General features: G+C 41.7%; 2 protein-coding genes across 2 annotated transcripts; one reads left to right on the forward strand and one right to left on the reverse strand.

Annotated features, from left to right (window-relative positions):
- Window positions 1-41: 41 nt before the first annotated feature.
- Window positions 42-11,944, reverse strand: eif2s1b (eukaryotic translation initiation factor 2, subunit 1 alpha b). Its single transcript, XM_015947492.3, has 8 exons — window positions 11,780-11,944; window positions 10,300-10,542; window positions 1,992-2,071; window positions 1,697-1,848; window positions 1,508-1,614; window positions 1,325-1,422; window positions 1,094-1,237; window positions 42-468 (listed from the first exon to the last, which is right to left on the reverse strand). Exons 2-8 carry the CDS (start codon window positions 10,538-10,540, stop codon window positions 343-345), a joined length of 948 nt encoding a protein of 315 aa, XP_015802978.1. The 5' UTR covers window positions 10,541-10,542; window positions 11,780-11,944; the 3' UTR covers window positions 42-342.
- A 37-nt stretch (window positions 11,945-11,981) lies between these two features.
- Window positions 11,982-14,928, forward strand: atp6v1d (ATPase H+ transporting V1 subunit D). The gene is made up of 9 exons (XM_015947493.3): window positions 11,982-12,219; window positions 12,739-12,856; window positions 13,013-13,092; window positions 13,171-13,238; window positions 13,325-13,369; window positions 13,469-13,572; window positions 13,678-13,744; window positions 13,814-13,892; window positions 14,408-14,928. Exons 1-9 carry the CDS (start codon window positions 12,179-12,181, stop codon window positions 14,550-14,552), a joined length of 747 nt encoding a protein of 248 aa, XP_015802979.1. The 5' UTR covers window positions 11,982-12,178; the 3' UTR covers window positions 14,553-14,928.
- The last annotated feature ends 203 nt before the right edge of the window (window positions 14,929-15,131 follow it).

Genomic DNA, 15,131 nt, shown 5'->3' on the forward strand with positions numbered 1-15,131 from the left:
CACAAGTTTCTTAAAGGGAGAAAATGTAAGTTCCTGACACATTGAGTCTCCAGAGCTTTATTGATTCCACATGAAATAATGAACACCCAGGAACTGGAAGATGACGCTCACATCCAGTCACCCGCAGATGAGCCTTTAATCCGCCGTAACCAGAGAAAGGAGCTCATAAACAGGTAAGTGTAGGCCACTGCTCTTAAACAGCTTTTAGTTACCCAGATAAATAGAAACTATACCGCTGCTTGGGTCCATCTTGGTTTTACTTCTGGGACAAACTGGAACATGAGTTAAAGTAACTGCTCACAATGGCCAATACACTTTCCTTCCTTCGCAGGAATACCAACTTTAATCTTCTCCTTTGGCCTCCATCTCCTCAGCATCATCATCTCCATCCACCTCTGCATTTTCTCGTTCCAACCTCTCCAGCTGTCGGGCCAATTCAGTCTCATCGGTGTCAGTCACCACTTTGGGCTGTCGATTGAAAAAAAAAAATGTATGCATACAGCAGAAAATCCATCAGGATGAGACGACATTAGCCTCCCTTCTCCACATCTACTATTTGGCTACGTTCACACAGCAGGCAAAAGTGCACCAAATTCGATTTTTTCCAAATACGACCCATGTTCATTATGTAGTACTAAGTCCGATGTTTTTGAAAGCCACTGCAGTCCGAACGATCATGTCTTCTACGTCACTGAGGCTACGTTCACACGGCACCTGAATGTTAAAGACGCCTCTCTTCTGTGAATGAATCAACACCGGAACATTTTCGGTGAATAATGATTCAGGGAGACAGCACAAACAAGAAGTAAAATAGTTTACAGTATCCTGCTTAAAACAGAAGAATCAACAGGTGTGAAAGTTTTTACTGATAATTTATCCACAGGATCAGGATTACAGCACAGGTCCGCTGAGTGTGACTTCATGTCTTATGCGCATGCAGGTCGCTTTGGGAGTTTGTCACATTTCAGTCATAGTGTGAACAGCCACACACAAAAAATAATCAGATTTACTCAAATCTGAATTGAGCATCAAGGCCTGCAGTGTGAACGTAGCCTATGTGTCGGATAAATGTGCCATACTAAAATCGCCTTACCTCCATCTGAATGTTAAAAACGCCTCTCTTTTCTTCGATCTTCTCCTTGATAGCAGCCATAGCTTGGTTGAGGACAGACAGTCCCTCTGTCCTTTCCAGAGTGGTCGTTGTCATCACATACCGAGGAGGAGCAATCAGGTTGATCTACAATGAGACACAACTCTAAGTTATAGGAAAACAAGGAAATAAATAATAGATGAATAGATGGCACCATCAAATGACATAAATGACCTTTATGGGCATGGCTTCTGTGGAGCAACCAAGTCCAGCTCGCAGAGCTTCTTTCACTGCATCAATGCCCTCATACCCATAGCACGCCACTTCAATGTCTGCAAAAAGCAAAGTAAAAGAGGCAAACACAATCAAGGCTGCACCTTTAACCTTTGTAAAACTTTAACCCATTAAATAACAAACCTGCTCTGATTTTGACTGCCTGGGGAGTGAGTCGCCTGTTGATGTTGTCAATTAGCACACCCCTTTCCTCTTCTGTTAAATCCAAACCATCCAGGATGGTGGGATCTCTGTAGAATGTAAAAAAAAAAATGTTTTATACCAAAAATAGTTTGAGAAACATGGGATGTTTAGACCTGGGTGTGCACTCACGATACGGCCTGTTTGAAGACATCGTAAGCGCCGTATCCCGGCCGCTTGTACTTCTCATCAAAGACCCAGGCGGTTCGCTGGTACAAGCTCTCAAGCTGCTCATCCTTACTGTATTCCAACACCTCAGCCACGTGTCGCAGGATGCTGTACACCTGAAGACAACACGTTCAATCAGACCAGGTAGAAGGCCATCCACATAACAAAAGAACAGAGTTATCTTCATAATTACTCCACACCAGCTGTTATTTTCCTAAACTAGACATCAGAATCATGTTTATCAGGGAAATTAACTCACGGTCTTAGATTTAGTAAATTTGTCTTCGCACTTGATGGCCTCTTCTGGAGAAACTCTTCTTTTAGATAAATCGATGTATCCTATGGGTAAACACAAGAGTAATGATTAAAATAAATAAATAAATAATTCTCTGCAAACTATGTAACCAGAAAAAATATCTTGCGTATGTGATATGAAAATAAACCTTATGTATGTGATCTAAAAATGTCTTAATTTATAATGTAATCTGAAAAGACACCTTACTATACATATGTATGTGATGTGTAAAAATATAGATTAGGTGATCTGAAAAAATATCTTACTATGTGATCCAAAAGTGTACTTTACTTTGGTATGTGATCTAAAAAAGTACATTATACTATCCAATTCAAAAATGTACCCTACTTTAGTATGTGATTTGAAAATATATCTTACTACGTAGGTGATCTAAAAAAATACCTTACGATATATAGTATGCAATCTAAAATGTCATACTATATACGTGATCTGAAAAAATATCTTATGTGATCGAAAAATATACCTTACTGTATGTGATCTGAAAAAGCACCAAACTAGAATATTTGATCTAAACATGCCTATGTAAAATATGTGATCTAAATACGTACCTTACTATAGTACACAATCTAAAATATCATACATGATCTGAAAAAATATCTTACTATAGTATGTGATGTGAGAAAGTACCATACAATATGTGATCTAGGGCTGGGCGATATGGACCAAAACTTATCGATATGTTTTGGTTGAATTCCGATATGCGATATATATCTCGATATTTTTCCTCTTGTAAAATATTTACAAGTTAGCTCACTTCAAGCTGTCTTGAGAAATTATAAACATAAATCAGTAGATTAAACGCATTAAAATGTATTGATTCTTGTCAAACTAACCTTAGTGCCTACTCTCTACCAGTCTGAGCTTTAGAAACACTGGTGCAGCGTGCGCGCGCATACACACACACACACACACACACACACAAAAGCTAGAGGTGTATCAAATGTCCCACAGGGGCTTTTTAATTATATATTTATAATTACTGTAAAATTATTTTTTTGGCCCATATGGTATATTTCTTGTCCAGAGAAAATAAATCTATCATGTTAAACTAAATGTATGATGGAGTAACTGCATCTACTGAAGACCACATGTGTCACGCACCGTGGAGTTACTAGTTATCAGGGCAAACATGGCTGGAATCCCACAGTATTGGCTCATATCAGCGATTATACTGTAATGACAGAGTCTCTGGTTGTTCCTTTATATGAGTATTATTTTCGGGCTACTGTCGCTGTAACCCACGCCTTATAAACTACTTTTTCAACAGAATTGCTCGTAACAGAGTATTTACTAGCATAGCAAACCAGAGCGGAAAAATCGCAACAACATTTCTAACCCGTTGAGCTCGACATCAAAATAAAGCATTAACCCTATAGTTTACTTTTCAAACCCTTACAATATGTTTGAGGTCATTTGGCCACTCCGGCTATCCATAGATGTTTCCCGATTACAAAGGGGAGGGAGGGGTTTGGCTCCTCTCTCCGGCTCCACACACGCAGGATGGAAAAACAGAACTCTGTTGGTGTTAAATGTCCCCAAATAATTAAAAACCAGGATATCAAATGCAAAGTTTAGAGCAGCACATTTACCCAGAGGCTCTCAGATTGAGCAAACTTGTGAGAATACACGTCATAACCGCTTAGAGACGGAGCAACATGTCACTAGCATAGCTGCTAATCGCTAGCATAGCAGTTTGACCAGTTATATCGATATAAAGCCATCTTATATCTTGTTTTAAAGTTATATTGATATTCTAAAAATACCGATATATCGCCCAGCCCTAGGTCATACCAAAGACTTTAAAAATGGGACCCAATGCTTCCCTGCTTGGCACTCAGATTTAAGTGGTTGGATTGGGGGGTTAAACCACCAAATAATTCCTGAGCGCGGCCATTGCTCCCGAGATCAGAAGTTGCTGAGGTAGTCAAACAACTACACAGCGGCGGAGCCCCGGGGGCGGATGAGGTTCGTCCTGGGTATCTCAAGGCAATGGATGTTGTAGGGCTGTCATGGTTGACACGTCTCTACAACATTGCGTGGTCATCGGGGGCAGTTCCTAGGGAGTGGCAGACCGGGGTGGTGGTCCCCATCTTTAAGAAGGGTGACCTGAGGGTGTGTTCCAACTATAGGGGGATCACACTCCTCAGCCTCCCTGGAAAGGTCTACTCCAAGGTACTGGAGAGGAGGGTCCGATCGATAGTTGAATCTCAGATAGAGGAGGAGCAATGTGGTTTTCGTCCTGGCCGTGGAACTGTGGACCAGCTCTATACCCTTGCAAGGGTGATGGAGGGGGCATGGGAGTTTGCCCAACCAATCCACATGTGCTTTGTGGATTTGGAGAAGGCTTATGACCGTGTCCCCAGGGGCACCCTGTGGGGGACACTCCAGGAGTATGGGGTGGGTGGCTTTCTGTTAAGGGCCATTCAGTCCCTTTACCAGAGGAGCGTGAGTTTGGTCCGCATAGCCGGTAGTAATTTGGACCTGTTCCCAGTGAGGGTTGGACTCCGCCAGGGCTGCCCTTTGTCACCGGTTCTGTTCATCACTTTTATGGACAGAATTTCTAGACACAGCCGTGGTGTGGAGTGTGTCGAGTTTGGTGGCAGGAGAATCTCGTCTCTGCTTTTTGCGGATGATGTGGTCCTCCTAGCTTCATCCAGCTCTGACCTTCAGCTCTTGCTGGGTAGGTTCACGGCCGAATGTGAAGCGGCTGGGATGAGGATCAGCACCTCCAAATCTGAGACCATGGTTCTCGACCGGAAAAGGGTGGCTTGCCACCTCCGGGTCGGGGGAGAGGTCCTACCTCAAGTGGAGGAGTTTAAGTATCTCGGGGTCTTGTTCACGAGTGAGGGTAGGAGGGATCGGGAGATCGACAGGCGGATTGGTTCAGCGTCTGCAGCGATGCGGACGCTGAGCCGATCTGTCGTGGGGAAGAGGGAGCTGAGCCAGAAAGCCAGGCTCTCGATTTACCGGTCGATCTACGTCCCAATCCTCACCTATGGTCATGAGCTTTGGGTAATGACCGAAAGAACGAGATCGCGGATACAAGCGGCCGAAATGAGTTTCCTCCGTAGGGTGGCCGGGCTCAGCCTTAGAGATAGGGTGAGGAGCTCGGACATTCGGGAGGGACTCGGAGTAGAACCGCTGCTCCTCCGGATCGAAAGGAGCCAGTTGAGGTGGTTTGGGCATCTGGTCAGGATGCCTCCTGGACGCCTCCCCGGGGAGGTGTTTCGGGCATGTCCTGCCGGCAGAAGGCCCCCGGGTCGACCCAGGACACATTGGAGAGGTTACATCTCCAATCTGGTCCGGGAACGCCTTGGGGTCCTGCCGGAGGAGCTGGTGGACAAGGCCGGGGAGAGGACGGCCTGGAGCTCCCTAGTTGGGATGCTGCCCCCGCGACCCGGACCCGGATAAGCGGAGGAAGACGAGACGAGAGATGAGACGAGGCGGCCATTGCTGCATCACACCGCTGCCGTCCAATAAGATCACCAGTATGTGATGATGACTATGGGACTTTCTCCATTTTTACTTCATTTTTATTGCATTGCATCACCACGTGCTATCAACAGGACTCAGTATTGGAAGATAATCAAAAATCTAACAGAACTACGGCTTCCTTTTCAAATTTCAAGAAACTCCTGAAGACCCTGCTCTACAGAGAGCATCTTCTTAACAAGCACCCTCCCTGCACCCGTCCCCCCTCTCTACTGTCCACTCCTTGTTCCCTCCTCTCCATGATTGATGTCAAGTTGTTGTTATTGTTAATGTTCGCCTCAAGGGCAACATGCCGATTATCACTTGTAAGTCGCTTTGGACAAAAGCGTCTGCTAAATACATAAACATAAACTTGGATTCAGGTCAGGGGAACAAATATGGTTGTAACATCAGTCAGCTTTAAAATCAAAAACAATTATTTATGAAGTAACATTACCTTAATAAACGACATATTTTTCCTAGTTTATATTGTTTGAAACCAAGGGTCTCAATATCTGAATTTTTTTAACTTGTTGGATCGTGAACCTGTTTAAAAACTTTGCTCTATATGTGCTAGGGATGCACCGATTAGTGTTGTCAAAAAAATCAATACCTAGATATAAATCGATACTAAAAGTGGTATCTAAATTAGATATTCCATCCCTGTGGTATCGATATTATGGACTATTATACACAACCTTCTTCAAGTACACCGACACTAGGGCTGCAACAAACGATTATTTGGATAATCGATTAATCGGATGGGGTCTCGACACGATTAATCGATTAATCGGATTACATAGGGACATTTTTAAAAACTGCTAGGGAAACGTTATTTTTCTCCTTCCCTCACTTTATTAAACACAACATTATTAGAAAACAGTTCAATAGCAGAAAAACAACATGCCATCACCTAAATTGTCTTATAAGGTGTATAGACAGAGACCCTAAGCTACACCTATCTGTGACCTAAAATGCTTGGTCCAAGTTAAACAGCTTAAAGAGCAAGTCAACCCCTACCAGAGTCCAACTCCACTCCCGCTTCATGTTTGAAAAATGCAACACATGCTGTTGCCTGGCAGACCGAGAGGGCGGAGCCGCTAACAAATACACACACACTCAGGGTCACGACAGCATTGTGACATCATAATGTACCAGTTTACATCATAGCATACTTCTTAGCCAATAGCGGTGGCAGATTTAAATTAAAATACAGTGCAGAGTTTTTACCTGACAACGGCACAACACTGCCAGTTTTAGGCAGAATATTTAAATTTTAACTAAGATGCACTGAAGTGCCAAATTATTGACGACACGTGTCTGCAGCATGATTAGACACTCGTTTATTTAGTCTATCAGCAAAAAAAAGTATTTGGGGGTGACTTGCTCTTTAAGGGCAATTCTCATCTGTTTTGTTTGATCTCATCTGTAGATATTTATTATAATTGGGGATGTCAAACAACTAATTTTTAAATGTAATTAAACATAGGCTGTGAATTAATCAAAATTAATCACTATTTCCAAAAATGACTGAAAAATACCAAATAAAACAAAAGTAAATGAATGCCATCCTCCTTGTGATGATGCCCTGGGCAACTGCCATAAAGTCACATCAAGAAATGCTGCTGATCATTCCAATGATCCCAAATGGACTCACATTAGGCCACATGAAAGCAACTGAACCCAAAAATATATTAACCAGTATATAACTGCACTCTCACACAACACGCCTGCAGCAACAGTTAGGACTCCTCCCTCCCTTTTAAAAGCGTTTTCGCTTCTGAGGACATTGTGGTTGTAAAGCCACAAGTTAGTAGTCTGGCCCCGGTGTGATCAACCAGTTTCTGCGGGAATGTGACGGCGGAACCGGTTCGCAGCGGCGCGAGTCGTCCCCCCCCCCCCCCCCCCCCCCCGCATATCTAATAGCGTCGCGCTTACAATTTTAAATACTTTTTTTTACGAGCTTAGGGCATGTCTAGCCTGTGTAATAATCCGGAGCTTGGGTGAATCACTTTTGAAAAGTTTTTAACTTACCCGGACACCGAGCTCTCTCCTTCCTCGCTGATGATTCTGACATGCTTGCGTTTAAGACGCTGCATCATCACCGTAGTATCCCCATGCCATGCTAAGTCTGACCTACAAACGTTGCATGTCTTCGCCTGATTTAACTGAAAATGCTCCCAAACTTTAGAAGTTTTTACTTTTTGGGGGTCTCGCTGCTTCTGCCATGTTCCTCTTACAAACACCTGCTGGCTCTCCACCGGTCTGCGCGCAACGGCGGGCGGGAGGGGGCTTTTGGAAGAGTTGCGCAACACAACGAATCGATGACGCAATTCGTTGCCAACGCTTTTAGTAATCGATTTTCATCGAATTTATCGATTCGTTGTTGCAGCCCTAACCGACACGCACGACAGCCAGACGCCGTAAAGCAGCCTCCGCCTCCCAGACAAACAGAAGAAGAAGACGCCACATGGCTACATTGTAATTTCCCACGTGAGTTGTCTCCGATCCAAGTTTTGTCTGCCAAATAAATAAACAAAAACATAAACAGCGAATTTGGGAGGCGCTTCACAGCCCAACGTAATTAGCATACCAAGTCCGACACATAGTTGTATATTCACGCTTATGTGCTTAAAGGAAACTCCCGTTTATTGCAACCCGGACTTAATTTCTAGCATGCAGTACGTTTGTTTACTCACGCTGACAACTTTGGTGCTACTTGGATTCCCCGGGGTATTTAGATCCATCGGCGAATCGCCGTCAGCATATATCCATATAACGGGTGCGGACGGGCACCTATGGTGCAGCCTTGAAATAAGACATTATCTGCACCAAAACATCTCAATGTCGAAAGGTTTTGTTAGGAATCATTGACATGATTCCCCTGTTCGTTTGGAGCGGGTCTGGGATTTCTAGGCGTAAACAGACTAGCCGCGGCTAATTAACCGGCGCTTTTAATGACGTCTCTGCCGTGCGCCAATCTGTTTTTAATTAAGATTACCGGTAGATGTACCTCTGTCCTACTGTGGAGAAATTCATTTTCTCCCTTTATTGACCAACAGAGTTGTTCAAAAGTACAGAACAAAACATATGGCATTACATCTTATGACAAAAATGCACCTTAAACAGAGTTTAAGCAGCAAAACATCACTCTGCAAATAGTGTATATATAGTGAGGCAATTCATGATTTAAAGTAACTTTCGCCAGTTTTTGTATGCACGTTTTAAAAAATGCTGATACTTGAAAGGTTTAAGCACTTTACACACTTAATTCTTAACATTTAATTTTTGCAATATAAATTGAGGAATGTTATTTTTTGAATAAACTTGTTCAATAAATTGGTGTTTTTAAATAGTATCGAAATCGAGCACCGAATATTTTCAAGTATCGAATCGAGTTTGAAATTTTAGTATCGTGACAACCCTAGCACCGATACAATACTGGTATCGGTATCGGCATCGATACAGATACCAATACCAGTATCGGTAAAAGTTAACAGATACCAATGCAGTTGCTTGAAAATGGCTTCACTGTAACTTGTCATTTCTGTTCACCTAATATTTTAGTTTTGTGATATTTCCATTCATATATTTTACTTTTTACCTACCTCAGTCTTTTCCTGTTGAAAGCAGAGAAGAAAGTAAAATCTGTATTCCAAATCATTGCATTTTTTTGTGTGGTAGAAGTATCGGTATTGGTAATCGGTATCGGCGAGTACTCTGATCCAAGTATCGGTATTGTATCGGTTTGGAAAAAAGTGGTATCGTTGCATCCCTATTATGTGCCCCCTTTTTGAATTTGAGCACCCACCCCTTCAAAGGTCTCTGCATGTCCCTGGTCTGAACACATTTTACTGGTGCACTACGTGGTGATCTAGGTGCTGTGGAGGAAAAATAGAGAAACCAGCAAAGACAAACCATTGTAAAAGGCAGAAACAGTCCTAAGTTTGGGGTCAAGAATAAACTACGAGCAGAATTGCTAATGCTAAGCTAGCGGGTAGCATTCTCATGAGCAAGTGTGGTCCAGAAAAAAACATGATGGTTGTGAGCGACTAAACTCCACAAGTGGAAGAAAAACCTCCACCATCCTGTTTATGTGTGGATGTCTACAGCGGTGTGGTGCAGAACTGCTGCAGCTCCCTGGAGTCTGGTTGTTGCTACGAGTCTGCTCCATACACCGCAGCAGCGCAATGGCAAGCCGTTGTAGCATGTAATTCACAAACGCTTACATATTTGAACACAATGTAGACTAGATTACGTTGCCAACCTGTAAAAAATAAATAAATAATAATAATATATATATATAAAGAGACACACGCCACAAGTACAAATGAAATGTTATTAGCATTTCCAGTAACTTACTACTGAACATGTAAATGAAATGAATAATTCTACTGTGAATATTTTACTGATATTAATAGAAACCTAAAAAAAATTGTTCCATAAAATATTTAACTATAAAAATCAGCTGGGAAATAGGGAACACCAATTTAATATATTTTGTTGAGCCTCTTATAATTTTGCGTTTTTATTTTGGCAGCAGACCACAATCTCGTTTCACTTGAAACGCCGTCAAATAGAATACTCCATTAATCGATGGATGATTCGATAGAATACTCGAATACGAAAATATTTGATAGCTGCAGCCCTTATGCAAAAAAATAAAATAATTTTATATGACAGAAAATAATTGAAAACCCCTTCTATAGTGTGTTTAAAACAAGAATATCTTATGGATAATTTTATCTGTTAATGTTACGTTTCAAGTTGCAGCTCTCACCTTTCTCTTTGTCAACTCGAATGACGACGACACATTCGTTGCGACCGATGCGGATGAGCTTGTTGATGGAGCGAATACGTCTGCGGGACAGCTCACTCAGGAGGATCATGCCCTCGATGTTGTTGTACTCCAGAAGGCTGACATAGGCTCCCATCTCAGCGATGGACCTCACGTTCACCATCACCACATCCTCCACCTCAGGGAAGCGATGCTGATAGAACCGACAACTAAGCCCCGGCATTGCTGTGAAGATGTGAACAGAATAAGGGGGTACATATTTAGTTTGAAAAATAAGCATTAAACAAACTATTTGGATGTCACTCTGATAATACATAAAACGCTAGCCTCTCAAGAGTGAAAGCAGAAAAATATGTAAATATGTAATATTTTGTAGTGCTGTTGTAAATTTGACTTTAATAAAGTTTTTTGAGTTCATGGATGGGCAGAGCAGCCACAAAACTAAATCTACTCCAAAAACCTTTCATCAAAGATCAACATTTTACTTGCAGCAGTTTGAAGAGATCAAGTTTACTTTCATTTAAACGCCAACACATATTGATGCTACTGGTTTATTCACTTTAATCCAAACTGGAGATTCAGCTTTCAAAGAACATTTGACTTTTTATCACCACTAATCTGTAACAAAATTATTTCCCTCAATTGCAATGGACCTTTCTATGTTGTTCTTTGTTTAATGGAGAATGTTTGATGATTTTATTCTATTGGTATTAATCTGTTGACAGTGTGTGAAATATTATGTCACCAGTAAAACATTCCAATATTAATAAGCACAATTCACTTCTACAGGAGACTTGTTAATAACCCTTTGAGGGGGTTATTAGGAAGAATAAGGTGTTAACAGCCAACAGCACCTTATCTGAACTTAACAATCTGCGGCTTCAGAGAAACAGAAAAAGACTTAATATGTAATACTGATATTTGCACAAGTCATCAAGAATAAATAATGCACGGCTCTTGATACAATCAGCACCCTCATTAGCAGAAAACCCTGTGCAGAAAGCAAAATGTTGGGATTATTGCATAGAACAAGCATTTCAAGTATTCACATTTCAGCATTAATATTTGACCCGTTTGAAATAAATAAAATTCAGAACAGTTCTTCAAAAGATTCGTAGTTTTAGGCTTTTCCCCCCTCAAAATTTTAGTCTAGGAATGAATGGGATGATGCAACGTCCACAACTTTTTTTAAGAGCAAAAAACTGGCTTGAACATATGGAATTAAAAACAGACAATAAAATATTACAGCACATTAGTACTAGTAGTAAGGCACATTATAGCACATAGATAATGAATAAAACGCTAAGAGATAACATACGGTTTCATTACAAGCAGAAAAAGACATTTTAAGGTGTTAGCTTCCTGGCTAAGGTTTCCAAATCACATGCGGCTGCCAATGCTACACGTTTAGCTAGCAGTCTCTTCGTCGCTTCAAATATCTTCTCTGTCAGCGAAAACTCACCTGTGTCATGGAGTTACAGAATGATAAAGTTGGAATTTTATGATGGGCGTGTTTAAATGCTTCTCTATGTTTTCTTTCGGCTGCTTTTAGATGAAATTCTCAGACCCGTTAGCTCACATTCATGGGTGTGCAATTTTTTTTTGCCCCGGAAAGAATTAATAGAGAGTACCTCTCTGCGCATGTGTAAATTCACGGCTGTGTCACATGACTTGGGGTCAGCTGATCATTACGGACGGACAAGATCACGACCATTAGCTAGCTACGTTCACCTAATCCTGCTCGAATTATAGCTTTTTTGAGATATTATATTAACCTCAAACGATTCGTTATAGTTACAAGTAAAGTTAAATATTTAAGTTTAAAGCGTAGAAGTAGATCGGTCAACATAAAGACGAAAACATGTCTGGAAAGGACAGGATCGACATATTCCCGTCTAGAATGTAAGTATCGTCTTTTCTTATCGTATCGTCTTTTCTCTTGGCTAACAAATTAGCCCCCCCCCCCCCCCCATTAAATGTCACATTATTTTTCTAGCTTTCCAGATGCCGTGATAATTAATTTTCTGCATTTATTTACCTTAATTGGACCGCGTCTGCACTGCGGATACATTTTATTCATAGTTTGAGTCTGCTGTTTAAAAGAGGAAGCGCTATTTTTGTGTCATGTGATGTTTCTAACATCTGAGTGTGAACAGAGTCTGTACCTGCTTCATGAAAGCCACAAGGAAGGTCTAGTTCTAATTTTAAAGCCAAACTGACTGCACGTCACCTGTTTGTTTATGTGGAAAAACTCACTCAGATATTCATGTGTAAAAAAAGAAAAGTGGGTATCTGTCTTTCAGGATGGCCAACCATGCAGAGAAAAATAATTAGACAAATACTTTAAAAAATGTACAATAGGTGGTTGTGTAGTCACATCAGGTCTGAATCTATAAATAAATGTCATCTGTGTGTTTGCAGGGCCCAGACCATCATGAAGGCTCGACTGAAAGGGGCTCAAACTGGCCGCAGTTTGCTCAAGAAGAAATCTGACGCTCTCTCGATGCGCTTCCGTCAGATCCTTCGTAAAATTATTGAAGTCAGTCAGAACATTTAATGATTGCTGCTTCTCTTTCTTCACTCCAGCCAATTTGACACTAAAATAACTAGAGCAACTATTTAAATCTTGCATTATTTCTCACATAATAGAAAAACACCTAATAATGGAATTTTCTTTTATTCTCTGTTCTTTTAGACTAAAACTAAGATGGGAGAGGTGATGAGAGAAGCAGCTTTCTCATTGGCTGAAGCCAAATTTGCAGCTGGTGACTTTAGGTAAGAGTAATGACAATGTTACAGCCGTGTTTTATCGAGTCTGTTAGACGTGCGCAGCAACTTTTCATCTTCTTTCAGCACAACTGTAATCCAGAATGTGAACAAAGCCCAGGTCAAGGTTCGAGCCAAGAAGGATAATGTGGCGGGTCAGAAAAATCTTCCCATCATCATCATCATCATCATCACTGTAATTGATGGGAAACAACTATTCATGCTGAATTTGTCTTTTCAGGTGTCACCCTTCCAGTGTTTGAACACTACCAAGAAGGTGGAGACAGTAAGTAGTGTAATTGTACTTTTCAGACATGCATCATATTTGGATTAGTGTCTGTGAACCTCAGAAAGCTCAGCATGTTTGTGTGTGTGTGTGTGTCAGGTTATGAACTCACCGGTCTAGCCCGAGGAGGTGAACAGCTCTCCCGGCTGAAGAGGAATTATGCTAGAGCTGTTGAGCTGCTTGTGGAGTTGGCCTCCTTACAGGTGCTGTTATGGCTTTTAAGGCGTATTTTTCTGCCATATTTGCAAAATATCTATATATATATATATATATTTAATTTTGAATAAAAATTAATATTTTTTTAACAGACATCATTTGTCACCTTGGACGAAGCCATTAAGATCACTAACCGCCGCGTGAATGCCATTGAGCACGGTAAACAAACGAGTTGTTCAAAGATCTACAGATGCTTGTGTTTTTAACCATCTTTACTCTCCGTTGCAGTGATTATTCCCAGGATTGATCGCACTCTCACCTACATCATCACAGAGCTGGATGAGAGGGAGCGTGAGGAGTTCTACAGGTGAGAGCAGCTGCATCGGATTCCTTAACCATTAGTAAAAGGATCTGATGGGTTAGGAAGTCAACTACTGTAAGAGTCATGTGTAATCATTATTTTTGGTTTTTGGTGCATCTTATTTAAATATTCAACCTAAAACTGTTGGTGTAGCGCCCTCTTCAGGTTAATAGTCTGCATTCCATTTGAATTAGTTAGCCATCGCTATTGGTTAAAGGGTACCACTGTGGGGTCTAATACCAGCCGAATTTCTGGGTAAGCTATGCCGCCAGCAGGCTCTGCACCGGTTGCCTTGGCAACTCACAAGCCGATGCCTCAGGGCTGCTCACCTCCTCCAAAAAACCAGTCAGTTCAGGCTGCAGTCCCGCCCTCTCACCCCATCAGGCAACGCCTCCTTTTGGTGCATTTTTGAAACCAGAAGTGTGGGTGGAGTAAGGCTCTGGTAGGGGGGTGACTTACTCTTTAGTTTGGCCATTCTGAAGCTTCACATTTACAGTACCTGTTATTTTCCGCTGTGCCAGGCTGAAGAAAATCCAGGAGAAAAAGAAGCAGCTCAGGGAAAGGACAGAACGGGAGATCGCCGCCCGGCTGGCTGCACTCGGTCCCATCGCTGAGCCGGCTAACATGCTGACGGAGGAGACGGACGAGGACCTGCTGTTTGAGTGAACCCCTCCCTCCCCCCGTGGTTCAACACTCAACGTCTTATTTATTCCGTGCCTCCGGCCACGTTCACACCTCCCTATAAAGTTATTTTTCCCCTCCAGATCTGTGATTGTGTTTCTGTGCTGGAAAAGTCTGAACGTCTTCTCGTGTCGCTGTACAGACAAGTCTTAAGAAAAAAAAAAGTAATTATGAATAATAAACGTGTTGTTTGTGAGTAAAATGAAAGAAGCCCTCTGTGTGAACGGCTCACCTGTAGACGTCGTTTGGAGCATCGCATGCTGTAAAGCTGAAGTCTGTGTTGTGGAAACCTGTGAAGGGTAAATCTCTGACCCTGTAAAATATTGTCAACAAAATAAAGATGCTCTAAATATAAAGCAAACGCTCTTTTTTTTATGCTTTTGGTTTGAACACAAATGAGCCACGTTTACTCTGTAAGCTCATCCTGCTTCATAGAACATCACGCCTTTGTTTCGGCTTTAAGACTTCACACAACTACCAGGAACGGTATGAATCAGCTTGGTCACATTCTGTTTTTATTAACACTTTAGCAGAGACTTCCTTGGAAAGTGCAGGAATTAGTGG

This window comes from Nothobranchius furzeri, chromosome 2, assembly GCF_043380555.1.
Source record: "Nothobranchius furzeri strain GRZ-AD chromosome 2, NfurGRZ-RIMD1, whole genome shotgun sequence".
NCBI lineage: Eukaryota > Metazoa > Chordata > Actinopteri > Cyprinodontiformes > Nothobranchiidae > Nothobranchius > Nothobranchius furzeri.